This window comes from Cebus imitator, unplaced genomic scaffold, assembly GCF_001604975.1.
Source record: "Cebus imitator isolate Cc_AM_T3 unplaced genomic scaffold, Cebus_imitator-1.0 Scaffold175, whole genome shotgun sequence".
NCBI classification, from domain to species: Eukaryota; Metazoa; Chordata; class Mammalia; order Primates; family Cebidae; genus Cebus; species Cebus imitator.
Genome location: NW_016107490.1, coordinates 3,951,069 through 3,972,902, shown reverse-complemented (window position 1 = coordinate 3,972,902; position 21,834 = coordinate 3,951,069). Strand labels below are relative to the sequence as shown.

Here is a 21,834-nt window from a genome sequence, read left to right as displayed (position 1 = left end):
TGGAGCCTGGCTCTGTTGCCCAAGCTGAAGTGCAGTGACACCATCTCAGCTCACTGCAACCTGTGCCTCTCCAGTTCGAGTGATTCTCCCAACTCAGCCTTCAGGTAGCTGGGATTACAGGCACATGCCACCATGTCTGGATAATTTTTGTATTTTTAGTAGAGAGAGCATTTTGCCATGTTGGCCAGGCTGATCTCAAACTCCTGACCTCAAGTGATCCACCTGCCTCGGCCTCCCAAAGTGCTGGGATTATAGGTGTGAGCCACTGTACCCAGCCAATGTTTTTGTTTTGTTTTGTTTTAGGTTTTTTTTTTTTTTTTTTTAAAGTTTAGAAACGGTGTGTATTATATACTTTTTGTATGAGTTAATTTACCAAATAATTACAGCTTAGCATGTATATCTAAGATCTTTGGAAATAAAAATTTTTGTTGTATTAATTCTGAAGACAGAGTTATCTAGTGTTGATATACTATAGGTAGAGTAAGGAAGAACACTAAGAGTCAGCCATTATTTTTCCTTGTGGTCTTTTTAATAGTGTTTTTAGAAAGTTACCTACAAAATTTAGCCTAAACATCAACTTTTCTGGAAGCTTTCTGAGTTCTGCCAAGGACAGATTTAGTTGCTGCTTCCTTCTTTTGCTTATTTGCACATTGTATATACTTGTGTTACTGTATTTTCTGTAGCTGTCTGGTAAAGTGCAGAACCAGTGCCTTATGAAGTATGTGCACAGAATGCCTTCCAATCTGCAAAAGGAATTCAATAATTAATTATTATATTAGTGAAATGTTTTCTCCCATTATATGGAAGAAGAACTAGAGCTGAGAAATTCTGTATATATTAGGATCATGCAGCCTTAGAATTTTGAATCTGGAATTCATTCTCTATACCCGTGGTATATTACATTGCTTTTTTTATTTTTATTTCAGGATGGTTGAAGGATCTATTACTACTTGATTTTTTTAAATATATTTTCTTCAAAAGTAAAAAAATATTTAATTCTTCACCACCACCACCCCTCCCCCCCCCGGGAAACCACTGGCATGTTATATATTTCTTTCCCCCAGTTTAGTGGTATGCAGAGAATCTAAGAATCAAATGTAAAGACTGTTTTTGCCTCTGTTTTTAAAATTTTAGTAATGTACTTTGTTTACTTTACTTTTTCTTTTTCTTCTTTAAAAAAAAAAAAGATTGATTCTCATTTTGTTGCACAGGCTGGAGTGCAGTGGTACAATCTCAGCTCAGTGAAGCCACTGCCTCCCAGATTCAGGTGTTCCTCGCTCCTCAGCCTTTAAAGTAGCTGGGATTATAGGCATGCACCACCCCAGCTAATTTTTGTATTTTTAGTAGAGACAGAGTTTTATCACATTGCCCAGGCTAGTCTCGAATTTCTGGCCTCAAGCAGTCCACCTGCCTCAGCCTCCCTAATTGCTGGGATTACAGCAATTACAGTGAGCCACCATACCCAGCCTAAAGTTGCTGCTCTTAAGTGTGATTATAAAATTCTAGTTTTCCAATACTTGACATTTTTACAGTATTTTCAAAGAATTCTTAGGAAATTATTTATTATGTTATAGATATCTAAATAATTTGGAATTTTTTGTTAAAATTTTATTATGCATATCTCTTTAGTAACTAAATCATGAGTACCTGTGGAGGGTTTTCCTTTTGTCGTATTTAAATATCTTTTAAAATGTTTTTGTTTTAAAGGTGTTTCTTGTTCTTGTCCAAGGAACCAGTTTGATTCAGCGACTTATGTCTGTTGCTTATACTTATGATAATCTGGCTCCTAGGTATGCATTTTAAAAATATATTTTATGTGTGTATGTATAGCAGGAATATAATGTTTAAAAACTTTATTTTGAAAAATTTTAAACTTAATCGAAAAATTTGGGGATTATTGTGAAATCTCTCATGCTTGCATCCAAATTTACATGTTAACCTCTTGCTAAAATGTGTCTTGTATTTATGAGCATGTATTTTCTGTGTGTTTACATGTTTTCCCGAATCTTGTGAGACTGAATTGCAGATATCATGACTGTTTACCAGTACTTTGTTGTGTATCTTCTAAGACCAAGGACATTTTCTTAATAGCTAGAGTAAAATTTTTAAATTTATAAAATTTAACATTGATGTATTATCTAACATATAGTCCATATTAAAATCTTGTTGGTATTCTTCATAATAATTTTTTTTTTGCTTCAGGATTATGTGTTGCATTTAATTGTCAGTTCTTCTATTTCCTTTAATCAGAGATGACTTTCTCAGCCTTTCTCTCATGATACATTTTCAAGTAATATAGGCCAATTATTTTACAGAGTACTTTTCAGTTTGGGTTTTCATAATTGACCCTCATGATTAGACTCTCATAATTGACCCTCATGATTCAGATTTTATAATTTTTTTTTTTTTTTTTTTTTTTTTTTTTTTTTTGTGACGGAGTTTCGCTCTTGTTACCCAGGCTGGAGTGCAATGGCGCAATCTTGGCTCACCGCAACCTCCGCCTCCTGGGTTCAGGCAATTGTCCTGCCTCAGCCTCCTGAGTAGCTGGGATTACAGGCACGCGCCACCATGCCCAGCTAATTTTTTGTATTTTTAGTAGAGACGGAGTTTCACCATGTTGACCAGGATGGTCTCGATCTCTTGACCTCGTGATCCACCCGCCTCGGCCTCCCAAAGTGCTGGGATTACAGGCGTGAGCCACCGCGCCCGGCCCAGATTTTATAATTTTTAAAGGACTTTTAAGTTTAAACTCTAAATCATTATAACCTACGTGTTTGTCTTGCACATCTCTTGAGTAATAAAATCATGAGTACTTTTTGAGGGTTTATTTCAGTCAATATTGTATTCATTCAAATTTTGTTTATTAAATCTGAAATCATTTGGTATTTGCTATAATAAGATGTTATCAATAATTCTTTTATTTGGTTAGTTTTTTATTTTGAAAACATTTTTATTGACTAGAACTAGATACCCTGCTGTGTAATAGATTTCAGAACTTTCTGCTCTATCTGGAACTTTGTACCCTTTGACTCATACCTTCTGCCTGACACCACCCCACCCTACCCTCAGCCTCTGGTAACCATTATTCTACTCTCTTCTTCAATGAGTTTGACTTACCACTGAGTCTTTAAATAAATGATAAAGAAGGTAGATCAAATAAATAATGGAACTCTCTTAAAATATAATATATTTTGCAAAAATCAGCTGGGTGTGGTGGCACATGCCTGTAGTCCCAGGTATAGGGAGGCTGAGGTGGGAGGATTGCTTGAACCTGGGGGGTCAAGGCTGCAGTGAGCTGTGATCATGCCACTGCACTCCAGCCTGGGCAATAGAGTGAGACCCTGTCTCATGTCTTTAAAACACACACCAACACACACACACACACACACACACACACACACACTCTCTCTCTCTCTCTCTCTCTCTCTCTCTCTCTCTCTCTCTCTCTCTCTCTCTCTCCCCACCCCCCCTGCATTCCTCCCTTCCCCTCCTGCCCCTCCCTCTCCCCCAACAACAGAGGGAGACTCTGTCTCCTGTCTTTAAAAAGCACACACACAACCCTTTCATTTTTTGGAGGAAGTGATAACCTTAAAGGATATATGTTAATAAATTGGATTATTTTTAATTCATTGCTGAATTTAATTGGTGGTGGCGTGTTTTTACTTTGTTACAGAGTTTTAAAAGCTCAGTCTGATCACAGATCTAGACATGAAGGTAAGGATTCCACAATGTTAACTTTTAATAAATAAAAACTTAAAATATATTGATATATTTTATCTTTAATAATGAACATTGTGTTTTCATTTTGGCACAAACCTTTATAGTGAACTGTTTTCTCATTTTTCTTTAGTTTCACATTATTCAATGTGGCTCTTGGTGAGTTGGGCTCATTGCTGTTCTTTAGTGAAATCTAGCCTTGCTGATAGTGATCATTTACAAGATTGGCTAAAGAAATTGACTCTCCTTATTCCTGAGGTAAGATAAAGATGGAAGGTTAGTACTGTTACTTTTTATGTTTTCATGTTATTAGTATCAATAATAAATAAAAGCTAATGGAAACAAATATGCATGATTCCATAAATATGTCACATTATCTGCTTAATCTTTTAAGGTCTAGGATTAGACCTTAAACTATGGTTTGAACTATGTACGATGTTTAAGAACTTTTGACTATTATATATTATGTAGCATTTATATTTTTTCTGAAATGTTTATAGAATGATTATATTGCTTTCAATTAATAAAAAGGAACTTTTTTCCCAGAGAGTAGGAAGGGCTTGAGAATTTATTTTGGTAATGTATGTTTTAGAAAAGTTCTGTTGCCTTTTTTTTTTCCTTCCAGAGACAGAGTCCCCCTGTTCTCTGTATCGCCCAGGCTGCAGTGCAGTGGTGCAGTCGTGGCTCCCTGCAGCCTCAGCCTCCTGGGATTAAGCGATCCTCTGGCGCCTGCCTCTCAAGTAGCTGGGACCACAGGTGCACATCACCATGCCCAGCTAGTTTTTTAACTTTTTTGTGGAGATGTGGTCTCGCTGTGTTGCCCAGACTGGTCTTGAACTCCTGGTTTCATGTAATGCTCCTGCCTCAGCCTCCCAAACTGCTTGGGATTACGGGCATGAGCCACTGCACCCAGCCTGAATTTTCTGTTTAAGTAGAAATAGAGCCAATAGAGACTACAAATAAATGAAATACATTTTGCTTTCTGTGTTGACACTGAGGCAAGTATAATTTTTATTAACCATATCTTGACATTACTCACCTCTTATTCCTAAGTGAAATAGTAGAAATACACACTAATATATTTAGTTCCAAAGTCACTTATTTTTAAAATTTGCCTTGTCTAATAATGTTAGCTCTGGCTGGGCACAATGGCGGACACCTATAATCCCAGCAATTTGGGAGGCTGAGGTGGGTGGATCATTTGAGGTCATGAGTGTGAGACCAGCCTGGCCAACATGACGAAAATATAAAAAATAGAAAAATACTAATTAAAACACTAAAAATACAAAAAAAAATTGCTGGGTGTGGTGGCAGCTACAGTAGCAGTCCCAGCTACTCAGGAGGCTGACGCAGGAGAATCGCTTAAACCCAGGAGATGGAGGTTGTGGTGAGCCAAGATCATGCCACTGCGCTCTAGCCTGAAAAACAGAGCAAGACTGTCTCAAAAAAAAAAAAAAAAAATTAGCTCTGGATTTAATGCCATGTGTGTTTTTGTCCTGACTCGGGTAATCATTTTGAAATTTGGGCAATTTCCTTACAATCTATAGAATATTCTGATTTAAGTTGCTTCTGTGTTGCTTCTAGTTCTGAAAATATTTTATCCTCTTACTGTCTTGTAAATAACTTAAGTGATTCTAAATATCCTTCCCTCTTTTCTTCTTTGTATTTACCTGTTCTTGTGCTCATTTTGTTCTGTTTCTGTTTTTATGGCCATGCTTTACGATTTCTAAAATACTGTATATATTATGGTATACTTTGAAGTACTTTATCATGTGTAATTTACATATATATGTATGGGGTTAGAACATTGTTTTTATTATTTTTATGAGGCATAATCTTGTTTCTGCCATCCAGGCTGGGGAGCAGTGACATAGTGGCTCACTGCAGACTCTACCTCCCTGGTTCAAGCACTTCTTGTGCCTGTCTCCAGAGTAGCTGGGACTACAGGCACACACCACCCCCCCACCCAGTTGATTTTTGTATTTTTTTTGTAATGATAGGGTTTTGCCATATTGGACAGTCTGGTCTCAGACTCCTGGCCTCAGGTTATCCTCCTGCCTAAGTCTCTCAAATTGCTGGGATTACAGGCTTGCCTGGCAGGTGTATTTAAAATCACCTAAAATTATTTCTGCTAACATATTAACGTTAGCTTTTTAATACTAACTCAGACTGTCTTTGGAACTTTCTTTTCATCTAGACTGCAGTTCGTCATGAATCATGCAATGGTCTCTATAAGTTATCCCTGTCAGGTCTGGATGGAGGAGACTCAATCAATCGTTCTTTTCTGCTATTGGCTGCCTCAACATTATTGAAATTTCTTCCTGATGCTCAAGCACTCAAACCTATTAGGGTAAGATTTTACTGTGTGTTTAGAAGCAGTTTCTATTTTTGAAATTTTGTTTGTCCCAAGTTTATCATTGTAATATATCCTTAAATTTTTGAGCATTGAACTACTGTATGTGATTTTTACCAAGAGAATAGTAGTTATATACTTCTTAAAGTGACAGCATTGTGACATACTGTGTCCATGTTACTACTAGGAAGAGACTGATTTCCGCTCTGTGGTCTCTCTGATGGGTACTCTTTATTTTAGAAACAGAATTTGTTCTCACTGGGTTCTGAGCCTTGTTTTAATAAGTTGACTGATTAAAAAAATCATAAATGGAACTCTCTAGTAAGTCACAGTTTTTTTATTTTTATGAGATTCTGAATTTTTAATTTTATTTCCTACCCTAGTGCATATACAAGTCTTATAAAAGGCTTCTGCTACATAATAAATGTAGAGCCTATTATTAAAGACTTTTTGCTAATCCCAGAAATTCAATGTCTTGTTGGATTTACATTATTTTCCTCCTCATTCATATCTTTTCCAAATGTCGGTAATTTGACACTAATATTTTCCTAAGAGTTCTTAACGTTAGTCATTTATGTGCCTGGTTATTCTGATTTTACAGAAACTAAGCGTGTACTCTCCATTTTTTAAAAGATTTTGAATACTGTTTAGGAATTTATTTCATAAAGCCTATAATTTCTTAAATGTATTATAATTTTGATTTATTTTTAAAATGTTTTCACAAAGCATAAAATTTTCTTAATAGGTAGATGATTATGAGGAAGAACCAATGTTAAAACCTGGATGTAAAGAGTATTTTTGGTTGTTATGCAAATTAGTTGACAACATACATATAAAGGACGCTAGTCAGGTATGTTCAGAAAATTATATGCTATTCTATATATTCTATTCTTATTAATATGAATTATGACATGTTCATGACTTTATCCATCATAAGTGTACTTTATTAATCTATAGGTAGTTGGTAGTGTCATGTCTCTTCTGTATTTGTGCCTTTCTACCTTACTCTAATTCCTTTTGTGTTTTTGCTCTGACCTTACCTGAAACATCTTCATCTGGTATCTATACATAGTTACTTATCGTTCCTCAGTAAGATTTGTGGATGTAACATCTTATTTGCAAAGGGAAATTTAAATTTTAAAATTAAAAATATAGCTTCCTATGTAATTTGAAGTCCCAAATATGTAAAATAAAATTGCAGCTCAAATAGAAGTTACTTTAATATAAAGAAACACTGTCAGTTTTTGCTGATCTACTGACATTTCCATTCAAACAAAGTAATGATTAAAACAAGTAAATTTCAGGCCAGGCACAGCTCACACCTGTAATCCCAGCTCTTTGGGAGGCCGAGGTGGGCAGATCACGAGGTCAAGAGAATGAAACTGTGCTGGCCAACATGGTGAAACCCCATCTCTACTAAAAATACAAATATCACTGGGCGTGGTGGTGCGTCCCTGTAGTGCCAGCTACTTGGGAGGCTGAGGCAGGAGAATCACTTGATTGCAGCAGGCGGAGGTTGCAGTCAGCTGAGATTGCACCACTGCACTCCAGCCTGGTGATCGAGCAAGACGCTGTCTTGGGGGAAAAAAAAATTTTGCTTTTTTTCAGTGTACATAAATTGAGTAAACTAAAATGTGTCTAAGTTGTTAATTTGGAAGAAAATGAGAAACACATAAAGAAGATCCTTTGAAATATTTAGGACACATTTTTCTTAAATGTTTAAATGTATTTAAATGAAAGTTTAATATGTTTACTTTACATTTAGAAGTTCTGTTGTGTTTATACTTTCTACTTTTTAGTTAATACCTAAATTCTTAACCTCAGAACTTTTCATTTGAGAAATAATTACAAAAATAAGTATTGAGCAACTTTTGATATTGTTAATTAAAGTACTGATGCCAAATAAACATTGTACTTTAATAAAACAAACAATCCTGAGATTGACCATTTAAGCTAAAATAGGAATCTGATCTTGCTTGCTTATAAAGTAATTTTCCTTTTCAGAGATTTGGGTTTCTTTGAGGAAACTCAGTTTATGTTTTGTGAAGTCTGCTTTAATGCTGTTGCTGAGTTATAATGAGAAGTAAAGTTGTTTTGGAATGAACTGTAGAATTCAGTTTATTGTTAAAAGTCTAGTTTAAAGGTATTGTTAAAAGCAAACCTTGGTGAATTGTATCTGAATTACATCTCAAAAGTCATTTAAAAAAAACAAACTTGAGTATCTTTGCAATAGATTACTGTGACTTTCACAATTATCAACATTCCATTCATTCCTTTTTGTAGGATGATCAGTGGTGTGTTTAAGACTAATTTCATTAATTGATATAATGTATAAGTAAAGAGTGGGTGTATTACGTTTATAACTTAATTTTTGAATTTAGGAGAACTAAATTATTGTTACCTATGAGGAAATGGTTTTGTTTTAACACTTTTATGTTTGGTAAAACCTCAAGATCTATATTTGAATTTTTACTTTCTTTTTGTATTAAGACAACACTCCTCGACTTAGATGCTCTGGCAAGACATTTGGCTGACTGTATTCGAAGGTAAAATTTGATGTGAAATTGACATTTATATTGTCAAGGAAAGATGAAAGACATAATTGTGTGAACTATTTTGCTTGTGTGTTTTTTTTGTTTTGTTTTGTTTTTTTCTTTTTTTATTGTAGTAGAGACATCCTTGATCATCAAGATGGTAATGTAGAAGATGATGGGCTTACAGGACTCCTAAGGCTTGCAACAAGTGTTATTAAACATAAACCACCCTTTAAATTTTCAAGGGAAGGACAGGTAAGTATTAAAATATTCAAATGTTACTACTAAATGTGATTGAAATTTGTTGTTGTTACATTGTGTATTAGTCCATTTTTATATTGCTGATAAAGACATACCCAAGACTGAGCAATTTACCAAGTAAAAAGGTTTAATTGGACTCAATTCCTTGTGACTGGGGAGGCCTCATAATCATGGCGGAAGGCAAGTTGTAGCATGTCACATGTTAATGTGGATGGTGGCAGGCAAAAAAAGAATGAGAACCAAGTGAAACGGGTTTCTCCTTATAAAACCATGAGATCTCATGAGACTTATTCACTACTACAAGAACAGTATGGGGGAAACCATGATTCAGTCATCTCCCACCAGGTCTCTCGCACAACAATAGGAATTATGGGCGATGTAATTCAAGATGAGATTTCGGTGGAAACACAGCCAAACTATGTCACATTGTATGTGGATTTGTTAAATTTTTTTAAACATACAGACATAAAAGTTACTAGAACTTAATTACTGGCAAGATAAACAAATTTTGAATAAATTGAACTCTGGAAGTATAAAACATAGGCTTGTTTTTAGAATGTAAAATCAAATGTTAATTCCTATGACTGACTGTATATAGAAAGGTAACCTAAGACTGGGCATGGTGGCTCATGCTTGTAATCCTAGCACTTTGGGAGGCTGAGGCAGGTGGATCACTTGAAACCAGTAATTGAAGACCAGCCAAAACATGATGAAACCTCATCCCTTCAGAAAATACACAAACTTGCTGGGTGTGGTGGCCTACAGCTGTAGTCTCAGCTACTCAGGCGGCTGAGGTGGGAGGATTGCTTGAGCCCAGGAAGCCGAGGCTTCAGTGAGCCATGATGATCTTGCTGCACTCCAGCCTAGGTGACAGAGGGAGACTGTGTCTTAAAAAAAAAAAAATGAGAAAGGTAACCTATATTTTAATGGTGTGCTTTCTATAGAATTGAATATTTTGAATTGCTGCCCTAAACAGTGAATCATATCCTAATACAGTGGAATTAATAAGTAGTCATTATTGGGTACTTATTGGTTCCATATTTTAAAGACCTACGTCACATAAAATCTGTCTCTGAATATTGGAAACACTTCATGACTCTGTAACAGCAGATGTTTTATTTTGATTGTCTCTTGATTAAATAGTTTATCTTACCATTGGTACATTTATCATGGTCATTGAAGGAATTTGGTATGGTCTGGAGAGCTGTTATCTTTAGGTTACTGAATGTGTTAGGAAACAGCAACCAAAAGGATAGAAGATTGTCCTCATTTGCACAGACTAAAGGATTCTTGAGATCAACTTAAAATTACAGTCTTAACTGTTTGAAACTTGTGCTACTTCCTCCAATGCACAAAACTCCTTCTTGTGCTATTTTTTTTGTTTTTTTGAGACGGAGTTTTGCTCTGTTGCCCAGGCTGAAGTGCAGTGGTACAACCTTGGTTCACCGAAACCTCTGCCTCCCAGGTTCAAGTGATACTCCTGCCTCAGCCCCCTGAGTAACTGGGATTACAGGCATGCACCACCACGCCCAGCTAATTTTGTATTTTCAGTAGAGACGAGGTTTCTCCATGTTGGACAGGCTGATCTCGAACTCCTGACCTCAGCGAATCTGCCTACCTTGGCCTCCCAAAGTGAGGGGATTACAGGCATGAGCCACCGTGCCCAGCCCTTCTTGTGCTATTTCTTTCAGGTTTTTTGTCTTTTCCATTAAACTCACTGGGAATGATTTTATTGATTTATAGCCTTGTTGATTGAAGTCTTCTTTTATATGTAAACCAGTATATAAGTTGTATTCCCAAATATAAATATATTATTTTTTCTGATAATGTTGTAAAGGAAAAGTCATTGTTAAGAAAGAAAAATTTAGATAGCACAAAAAAAGAATATTCCCACGTGGTTTGATTCCCTATGATACTATGGTGATGGCCTTCCAGGACTTTTCATGAATACAGTAAATACACATGTATAAAATTCATATTTATAGAAATATAAATATGAATACATATTTTGCACTGTGTAAATAGTATTCTGTAATTGGATTTCACTAAAACATGAGTACATTTAAAAAATGTATTTTAAAAAATTGACTAAGAGGCAATAATTTAAATCTTTGTTGACATTCATGTTATAGAAAAACTGTACAGGCAGCATCTTTGCACACTTGTCCCATTAGTTATTCATGAACTCTTAAAATAGGTTGATTTTAATCAGTAGCTCGTATCAGTATACAAAAGGGTGCGTCATCAGTTTACACTTGTAGCCACACCATAGGAGAATGCCTTTCTCAAGCATCAGCAGGTTCTTAACGTCACTTAGATCTTTGTCAATCTTGATGTTGCTTTAGTTTTATTTCTTAGTTAATTGGTGAATGAGTTTCTTTCCATTTATTAATTGTATCAGTTTGATATTTATTTGTTGAGTCTGTGTATGGTTTTCTATTTATTTGTAAAAGTTACTTATTTTGAATATGTCAGCTCTCTTTGTCATAGTTGCTATATACGTTTTTTCTAAAAGTCTTATTTTTCTTCCTATTTTTTACTTCTGTTCATTGATTTATACAAGTTGTTATCCTAGGACAAATTTTTGAGCCTTTAGAAGGTGGATATTATTGGATCCAGTTTTGACAGATGATGAAACTGAGGCATAGACACAAGTTGTGCATGACTGAGTCGCTTACTCTTCACTTGGCCATGCTTTTAACCATTATGCGATACTTTCTACACAATGATAACACATTAAACACACTGTTCTATACTTTGCTTTTTGCCGCCTATCTTAGATTTTCAAATTCAGCATATAAAAACAGTTCATTCTTTAAAAAAAAAAAAAAAAAGGGACAGGGTCTCCTTATTCAAGCTGGAGTGCAGTGGCACAATCATTGCTTACTGCAGCCTTGAACTACTGGCTTAAGTGATTCTCCTGCCCCACCCTCCCAGGTAGCTAGGATTATAGGCATGTGTGACCATGCCCAGCTTGCTTGCTTTATCTGTCTGTCTATCTAATCTATCTATCTATCTATCTATCTAATCTATCTAATCTATCTATCTATCTATCATCTATCTAATCTATCTATCTATCTATCTTGTAGAGATAGGGTTTTGTTGTGTTGCCCAGGCTGTTCTCAAACTCCCGCCATCAAGTGATCTTCCCATCTTGGCCTCCCAAACTGTTGGGATTACAGGCGTGAGCCACTGCACACCACCACACTTGGCTATTCATTTTGTAAATGTAACTTCAGAATATTATTATCATCTTTGAGACAGGGTCTGGCTCTGTTACATAAGCTGGACTACAGTGACGTGATCTTGGCTTACTCCAACCTCCACCTCCCAGCCTCAAGCAGCTCTCCCACCTCAGCCTCCCTAGCAGCTGGGACTACTGGCAGGTGCAACTATACCTGGCTAATTTAAAAAAATCTTTTGTAAAGATGGGATTTCGCCATGTTGCCCAGGCTGGTGTCAAACTCCTGGGCTCAAGATATACTGCCTCAGCCTCCTAACATAGCCAGTGTTACAGGCATGAGACATCATGTCTGCCCCAGAATATTATTTTATCTGCATATATGTAATACATTTCACCAGCTTCCTAATGATTAACATCTTAAACTATTTCTAGTGATATTTCAGAAATCTTTATACATTTAACACATAAATTTAGGAAATGTTGGAAAACATTCTAAAAGTTAGAACTGCTAGTTCATGGGTTATATACGTTTATGATTTTGGCTATGTTATAAACAAAAACAAAGTTAACTTTTTACGGAGGCTGAGCCAATTTATGGTTGTACCTGCAATCCAAGATTAAGCTTCTATTTTCCAACATTTCTACCAACATACTATACATTTAGATAATTTCTACCAGTCTGATAGGTACAAAGAGATTCTCTTGGTTTTATTTTCTATTACTTTTGTTAGTAAGGCTGAGCTTTCCTTCAAGTGTTTGATAGCCATTTGTTTATCTTTTCTCTGACTGCTCAGATCTTTTCCCTTTATCCCTATTATGTATGTTATGGTCATTAACTAATGTGTAGAATATTTTATATAAAAGAAACTATCTCATTGTAAAATGAATCATGAGATTTTTTTGTTTGTCTTCACTTCATCGTTTTTATTATGCTTGTTTGTGTTTGTTTGAGACAGAGTTGTGCTCTGTCATCCAGCCTGGACTAGCCCCCTCTCGGCTTACCTCAACCGCCATCTCACAGGTTCAAGCAATTTTCATGCCTTACTTAGCCTCCCTCCTAGCTGGGATTACAGGTGTGCACCACCATGCCTGGCTAACTTTTGGTTTTTAGTGGAGACAGGGTTTCACCATTTTGTCCAGGCTGGTCCTAACCTCAGGTGATCCGCCCACCTCAGCTTCCCAAAGTGCAAGAATTACAGGTGTGAGCCACCTCACCCAGCCTGCTTATTTTCTAAGCAGAATTTTTTTTTCATGTAGTCAAGTTTATTGATCTTTTACAGCTACTAGGTTTTGTGTTATACTTTGAAAACTGCTTTTTTCATGCTTCATAACTTAGTATTATACATTTAAGTTTTTCTATCAGGAAATTATTTAGGTTAAAGGAATGAAACAGGTAACTTTTTTTTCCCAAATACATTCCCAGTTATCCTAATAGCTAATTTATTTTTTTACCTATTGATTAGAAATGCCTCCTTTATCAAGTAAACTGCCATATGTATTTTGATTTATTTCTGGACTTCCTGATTCATGTAGTTGATCTGTTTGTTCATTTGCCAATATATCTTAATTATGTAGATTTAAAGTTATTAACTTGTAGAAGTAGTCCCTTCATTTTTGTTTGTTTTTGAGACAGAATCTCGCTGTCACCCAGGCTGGAGTGCAGTGGCGTGATGGCTCACTGCAGCCTCTACCTCTCAGGTTCAAGCAGTTCTCCTGTCTCAGCCTCCTGAGTAGCTGGGACTACAGGTACTCACCACCATGCTTAGCTAATTTTTGTATTTTTGATAGAAATGGAGTTTCAGGCCTGGTATGATGGCTCACGCCTATAATCCTAGCACTTTGGGTGGCCAGGGTGGGCGGATCACCTGGGGTTGGGAATTGAAGACTAGCCTAACCAACATGGAAAAACCCCGTCTCTACTAAAAATACAAAATTAGCTGAGTACGGTGGTGCATGCCTGTAATCTCAGCCACTCTGGAAGCTGAGGCAGGAAAATTGCTTGAACCTGGGAGGTGGAGGTTGCAGTGAGCCAAGATTGTGCCATTGCACTCCAGCCTGGGCAACAAGAGCAAAACTCCGTCTCCAAAAAGAAAAAAAGAAAGAAATGGGGTTTCACCATGTTGGCCAGGCTGTTCTCGAACTTCTGACCTCAGGTGATCCGCCTGCCTCAGCCTCCCAAAGTGTGGGGATTGCAAGCATGAGCCACCATGCCTGACCGAGGTAGTTGATTTTCATTATTATGATTCTCAGGATTTTCCTAGCTGTTTATTTTTCCACATAAACTTTAGAATCAGTTCATCTAGCTCTTTAAAAAAATAACACTGTGTTACTTTTTTGGTTGAGATTGTATTATATTTTCAGATTGATGCAGAATTAAGTTTATGATACCGAATTTGCCTATACAAAGTAGAATTTGTTGTATTTATGCAAAGACAATCTTTTTATGTTTTTTATTTTAGTTTTTTTCCTACTAAATTTAGGTTTTAAGTATTTCTTAGTAAGTTTATTCCTAGTAGTTCTGTCCTTTTTGTTGATACATTGATATGGAATCTCTGCTTACTGTTTTTTAACTTGTCATTTCTGTATAGTAAAAATTTGTGTATAAATTTGTTCAGGCCATCTAAAATTGACTTGTTGGTAGACTTCAGTTATCTTCAGCTGTTAAGTGTTGCCTTTGGTTCTTATTTGTTTTTGGTTTATTATCTGCAAGTAATTCTTTTTTTATTTTATTTTATTTTCCTCAGGCAGACTCATGTCACAATCATCCGCAAGTAATTCCTTTACTTCATCTTTTATAAGTTTTACTCTTTCCATTTCTTCACCGAATTTTTTCTAAAACATTCAGAGTAATATTAGTTGTTTTTAGGATTCTTTTTTGAAAAGGCCTTTATGATCTTGTAGTCAAATTGTAATTTTCCTTTGGTTTCGGTGTTAAGGGAAAACTCTAGAATCTTTTGTACAGCAGAGATACGACCTGAATTAAGATTTTAAAGGGCTTACTCATACTCTAGTTGGAAAATTAGTCTATGGGCAAACTCAGAGGGCAAATGTATGAGTCAAGGAATCCAGTTAGGAAGTTTTTCAGTGGTTCCAGAGAGGGACAATGGTGAAAAGTGGTTGGACTTGGAATATTTATTGAAAGTGGAGCTCACAGGTCTCAGATTTGGATTGATTCGTTGGGTTTGAGAGAGGTTAACAAAGAATGACTCCTAAATTTTAAGCCTGAGAAGCTAAGGGAATGATAATGCCAATTATTAAGAAAAGGAAAACTCAGAAATTGGAGAGGGTAATGGGTGGTAAAATCATGAGTTCTGTTTTGGACATGTTAAATTTGAAATGTCAATTAGATATCCGAGTAGAGGTATTGAAGGCAGTTGATTTTGTTGTTATATTAAAGAAAATATGCCTTAACTCTAAGATATTTTAAATCTCTTCTATATTAATGATTATAAAGAGCCTTATGATAAATATTTTATGCTTTACAGCTGCATAACAATTTGTCATCAGTATACTACCACTATCACTACTACTGCTTCTTCCTCCTTCCCCTTCCTTTCTTCTCTTTCTTCTACCTTTCTAGTGGTGCTGATCTTCTTTCTTCCTTTTGCTTTCTCCCCCTCCCTTCCTTTTTCTTCCTCCTTTTTCATTCATCTTTTCTTCTTCCTCTTTTAAAGTAAGAGTATCATTCTTATCTCTGATGCCTTGCATAGTATCTAAAAACTATGTTGAGCAAATGGATGATTGCAACTCAGATCTGGTTCTTAGAACTGACAGTCAAATAGTACGTTTGTATTATGCGAAATTTGCTTGTATCCTTACAAACTATGGCTGTTCATGATATTTGGAACTCATGGAAGTAATAGTTATTAAAGAGAGATCATCAGAGATTTGAAAGATCAGATTGCATTGACATGATTAGGAAAGGCTTTGAAGAAGATACAGCTTCTCCCAGGTTGGAGTGCAGTGGCGTGATCTCGGCTCACTGCAACTTCCACCTCCCAGGTTCAAGTGATTCCCCTGCCTCAGCCTGCTCAGTAGCTGGGATTACAGGTGTGTGTCACCACACCCAGCTAATTTTTTTATTTTTAGTAGAGGCAGGGTTTCACCATGTTGGCCACGCTGGTATAGAATTCCTGACCTTAGGTGATCTGCCCACTTCATCTTCCCAAAGTCCTGCGATTACAGGGGTGAGCCACCACACCTGGCCAGATAACCTTTTTTAGTGGGTAGGTTTTCTTAGGTAGAAAAGTCAGGGAAACAAGTCATAGGAAAGAATATGAGCAAAAATTAAGTCATAGGGAAGCACTGGTTTCATGCAGAAAATTGGTTGGTTCAGTTTGGCCTATGTTTTAGGAAGTATAGGAGAAACTAGGTGGCCATCTGTTGTGGCCACAGGAAATTATTTTAATATCTAAAGGCATTATTGTCTTAGTTCAGGCTGCTGTAATAAAATATTGTAAACTGGGCCAGGCACAATGGCTTGCATCTGTAATCCCAGCACTTTGGGAGGCCAAGGCAGCAGATCGCTAGAGCTCAGGAGTTTGAGACCAGCCTGGCCAACGTGGCGAAACCCCATCTCTGCTAAAAACACAAAAATTATCTGGGCGTGGTGGTGTGTTCCTGTAATCCCAGCCACTTGGGAGGCGGAGGCACAATAATCCCTTGAACCAAGGAGGCGGAGGCTGCAATGAGCTCAGATCGCACCACTGCACTCTAGCCTGAGTGACAGAGTGAGACTCTGCCTCACGTACACATAAAAAGCCCTTAATTACTTTCCATATTTCCCAGCTGAACTTTTCTTTGCTAAGAACTATGAATTACACATTCTTTAACAATAGTGAGATGAAAGAAGTGAGGTCACTGTGGAAAAATATTTCAGAAATTTCCCTTTTTGGTACCTCTTTCAAGTGTTCCCCTGACCACTCCCAGGTTTGTTGATTCACTGACTCACAGGACTGAGCATATAGTCATACTCATGGCTAAGATTTATTACAGCAAAATGATACAAAGCAAAATCATCGAAAGAAAAAGGTGTTAAGGCAAAGTCTGGAGGAAGCCAGGTGTAACTTTTCAAGAGTTTTCTTTCATTGGGGTTCTATAAGATGTGCTCAGTGAGTGTGACAACACGTGAAGTATTGTCTACCAAGAAAGTTCTCTTGAGCCTAGGAATCCTGGGTTTTATCACACAGTGGGTCATGTAGGCACACAGTGCCTGTGTAACTGACTATAGTTGCCCAAATTCCAGACTCCTGAAAGGCAAACAGATCTTTAGCATAAACCCCAGTTACACACAGTGAGCCACTTTTTTCACTTAGGGAGTTTTATATCAGTGTAGGGAGCTGTTTACTTACCATTGATGTTTGCAGAGTATAGGCAAAGGCCAGCTTTTCTATGGGTAGCAAGAGTGTAGTCTACCTATGTTTTCTGTTTTCTGCACAGTACCCCAGGCGGTTTTATATTCCAGAACAATGTACCATAGTACTATTTGGGATGTGTGAGGGTGATAACTTGGTAACAATAGCAAAGTACCAATTCGAAAAGGACAAGTGGAAAAGATAACCCAGCACCCACTTTCTCAAACAGACTAGAGTTTGAAAAAGTACAACAGCACTGCCTTTCAACAGTATGAGTAAACTGCTGCTTTTATCCCTGTATTGTTGCTATTATTTATTAGTAGAGCGAAGTAAGGGGAAAATTAATGCAGAGGAGCCAGTGAGACTTGTCAGGGGAGTAAACGAGGCCTTAACAAAAACTTTACATCACTTAATGGAATAGAAAATAACAACATTGTACATGAAGAGTCTAAGAATGAGCTTATTAGGTATCAAAAGGGAGAGAGTAAAAGATGATCGCTGCCGCCTTCGTTTTCTCTAAGAGAAATGAACATTGGGAAGACTTTCAGATGATGGTATATCATGCTGCTGTAAGTTTTTGAGTAGCTTAGTAAATTGCAGCTTGTCATTCTGTTTATATGTTAACTATATTTGGAATGTAATTAATATCTCCGTTTAGATAACGTTTCCTTTTACTCCCCCAGGAATTTTTAAGAGATATCTTCAATCTTTTGTTTTTGTTGCCAAGTCTAAAGGATCGACAACAGCCAAAGTGCAAATCACATTCTTCAAGAGCTGCTGCTTACGATTTGTTAGTAGAGATGGTAAAGGGGTCTGTTGAGAACTACAGGCTAATACACAACTGGGTTATGGCACAACACATGCAGTGTAAGCACTCATCTTTTCCTTCAATCTTTATGCATTTTGAATTCAGAAACTAGATTTTGAAGGCACTGTTTACAAAAGAATCTGTTCTTCACACATCTTAACATTATAAATGATTATTGGTAGGATGTTATTAAAGTTAAAAAGTAAACACTGATGTGAAGGACCTTTTTATATGCACTTTTATTACTTTAGCCTTTTTTGTAAAAATAATTTGGTGCCAAGTAAAATCAAATTTTAAAAGTATTGAATTTTTAGAGAATAAATTAGTTTTCGTCTGTATTCTTTCCTTATTTAAAAAATTATCATGTATAATCTACATATATTAATGAGGTAACTAATGGTGGTAGAGGCTGTTAATGTAAGCAAAATACATTATGTTTAATAGTTTGTTTTGGGGGAATCTTTTCTTCCCTCTTTGTTCAGCAGCCCATGCACCTTATAAATGGGACTACTGGCCTCATGAAGATGTTCGTGCTGAATGTAGATTTGTTGGCCTTACTAATCTTGGAGCTACTTGTTACTTGGCTTCTACTATTCAGCAACTTTATATGATACCTGAGGCAAGACAGGCTGTCTTCACTGCCAAGGTAGAATTTTCCTCAAAATTATAAATCAGATTTTAGTATTTTGTTGATAAATTTTTATTCCAATGTAGTAAATGTTTGAAAAAATAATTTGTGAATAAATAAGAGTAAATTTGATTCCAATAACTAGCTAATTTGTATTTTACTTATTTTTACATTTTAGTAGATTACTCATAATGCTGTAGTACAATTTAGTTTTCAAAGGAAAACACAGCTATGGAATATACATACTCAGTGTATACAATGAATATTATATTGTCAGTAAAAATAAATACATTCACTGGGAGAACATATGAGAGTAAAAAACAAAACACATATTTCGATTACATAAAAAATAAGCAAATTCTGAATCCACAGAGAAGTGTCAGCAGAATCAGAGCTTATTTTGTATTTATCCCAAAGTGAGTCTGATTGTGGACCTAATTTGTTTGTGTAAGCTCTGTTTCATGTTATTTTTATTCACTTTTTAGTTTTCATTCTTTTTTGTCATGGGCTATTTTTGTTGGTCTTGTAAAATAATGGGGGGTGGTAGGTTTCTGTTGACTAGGCTGGTCTCCAACTCCTGGCCTCAAACGATTCTCCCATCTCACCCTCCCAGAGTGCTGGGATTACAGGTGTAAGCCACCATCCCTGACCCACCATGGGCTATTGTTTAGTTTGCCTTTTGCACTGCTTTTCTAGTTTTTAAATGAACTTCCTTTATACTTGCTCTCGGATTTTTTTATTTCTATTTTTTTGAGACAGGCCTCACTGTCTGTCACCCTGGCTGGAGTGCAGTGGCATGAACTCATCTCACCGTAGCATTGACCAGCTGGGATCAAGTGATCCTGCCACCTCAGCCTCCTGAGTAGCTGGGACTACAGGCATATGTCACCATACCTGGCTTATTTTTTTACTTTTACTTTTTGTGGAGACAGGGTCTCACTGTGTTGCCCAGGATGGTCTCAAATCCTGAGCTCAAGAGAGGCTTCCACCTTGGCCTTCCAAAAGTACTGGGATTATTGGTGTAAAGCCACCAAGCCTGGCCTTATCACATTATTTTTTGTCCTGTTCCCCCCCCTCCCCTTTTTAAAGTATTGCAGTGCTTTATATACTTTCTCTGAATTTTTTATTATGTTTAAGTTAGTCTTTAAAGTCTTCAGTTTATAGTTTACTCAAGTGGTTCTGGGTTTTTTGGCTTTAGTTATTGATATTTTAAAATTTACCATCTCTGTACATTATGACTAAAAGTAGTTGAATAATTAGCTCATTTAGTTTATGGAAATATTTCTGAATAAATTTGTTAAACCATCTGCATAATCTTATAAAAGCAGTTATCAAAGGAGCATGTTTTCAGTGGTTTTCTTTCTTGTTGGCAACTTGGCCATGCTTCTTGGTTTTCTTGTTAATATTGATAACCACCTTTAAAGCTATTAACACTTCTAGGAATTAGTAGAAACGGAACACTCAGATGTGCTGAATATAAGTAGGTCTCATAAATGGTATTTTTAGTTAAAACCTAAATTTACAAGCAAAAACAACCCCATTAAAAAGTAGGCAAAGCAGCCTGACCAACATGGTGAAACCCCATCCCTACCAAAAATACAAAAATTAGGCATGGTAGTGCACACCTGTAGTCCCAGCTACTTGGGATGCTGGAGCAGGAGAATCACTTGAACCCAGGAGGCGGAGGTTGCAGTGAGCCGAGATTGTGCTACTGCACTACAGTCTGGGTGACAAAGTGAGACTCTGTATAAGAAAAAAAAAGTGGGCAGAGGACATGAACAGACTCTTTTCAAAAGAATACATACATGTGGCCAATAAGCATATGAAGTAATGCTCAGAATTTTTGATCAGAGAAATAAAAAACTAAACCACAGTGAGATAACCGTCTCAAACCAGTCAGAATAGCTGTTAATACAAAGTCAAAAAATAACAGATGCTGGCAATGTTGCAGTGGAAGGGGAATGCATATACACTGCTGGTGGAAATGTAAATTAGTTCAGTCATTGTGGAAAGCAGCTTGGCAATTTTTGAAAGAACTTAAAACAGAATTACTATTGGGCTCAGCAATCTCATTGTGTATATACCCAAAGGAATGTAAATCATCATACCATAAAGACACTACCATGTGCATGTTCACCATGGCACTGTTCATGATAGCAAAGACATGGAATCAGCCTACATGCCCATCAGCAGTGGACTAGATCAAATGTGGTACATCTACAGCACGGAATACTATGCAGTCATAAAAAAACAAGGCCCTGTCCTTTCCAACAACATACATGGAGCTGGAGGCCATAATCCTAAGTGAATACACACAGAAACGGAACCAAATACCATACATTCTTACTTATAAGTGGGAGCTAAGTATTGAGTATATATGGACACAAGGGTACAATAGACATTGGGTCCTACCTGAGGGTAGAGTGTAGGTAGAGGGTCAGGATCGAAAAACTACCTGTTGGTACAGTTATCACGTGGGTGATAGAATAATCTGTATAGCAAACCTCTGTGACACACAGTTTACCCGTATAGCAAACCTGCGTATGTACCCCTGAACCCAAAATAAGAGTAAAAAATTTAAAAATGTAGACCTGTGTACATAGAAAAATCTTACCAGAATTTGATATGATTCTGGAAAGTACTCAAGTGGGCACTTGATTCTTAAGATGAACGGTTCAGGTATTTAAATTGTTCACTTTTCTGATGCTCACAAAGTTTAAAGAAAGCTACACATATTCTAATTGTGGTAAAATATATACAACATAAAATTCATCATTTTAGCCATTTATACATATGTACAGTTCATGGAATAATACATTCACATTATTTTGCAGCCATCACCACCATTCCATCTTGAACTTTTTCGTGTTCCCAACAGAAACTCGTTAAACACTTAACTCTCCATTCCCCATCACCCCTTGCAACCACTATTCTGGTTTCCATCTCTGTGAATTTGACTATTTCAGGTACTTCATATAAGTGGAGTCATGTAATA

General features: G+C 36.5%; 1 protein-coding gene across 4 annotated transcripts in view; it reads left to right on the top strand.

The window, feature by feature from the left end:
* The window catches only part of USP34 (ubiquitin specific peptidase 34), a 286,775-nt gene that overhangs the window by 184,750 nt on the left and 80,191 nt on the right, over positions 1-21,834 (top strand). For all 4 annotated transcript variants that reach the window (XM_017545012.2, XM_017545015.2, XM_017545014.2 and 1 more), the window contains exons 35-43: positions 1,708-1,790; positions 3,674-3,714; positions 3,851-3,975; positions 5,915-6,067; positions 6,816-6,920; positions 8,561-8,616; positions 8,739-8,859; positions 18,087-18,270; positions 18,697-18,857. In XM_017545012.2, the coding sequence (XP_017400501.1) occupies positions 1,708-1,790; positions 3,674-3,714; positions 3,851-3,975; positions 5,915-6,067; positions 6,816-6,920; positions 8,561-8,616; positions 8,739-8,859; positions 18,087-18,270; positions 18,697-18,857 (1,029 nt within the window). The remainder of the gene's footprint in view (positions 1-1,707; positions 1,791-3,673; positions 3,715-3,850; positions 3,976-5,914; positions 6,068-6,815; positions 6,921-8,560; positions 8,617-8,738; positions 8,860-18,086; positions 18,271-18,696; positions 18,858-21,834) is intronic.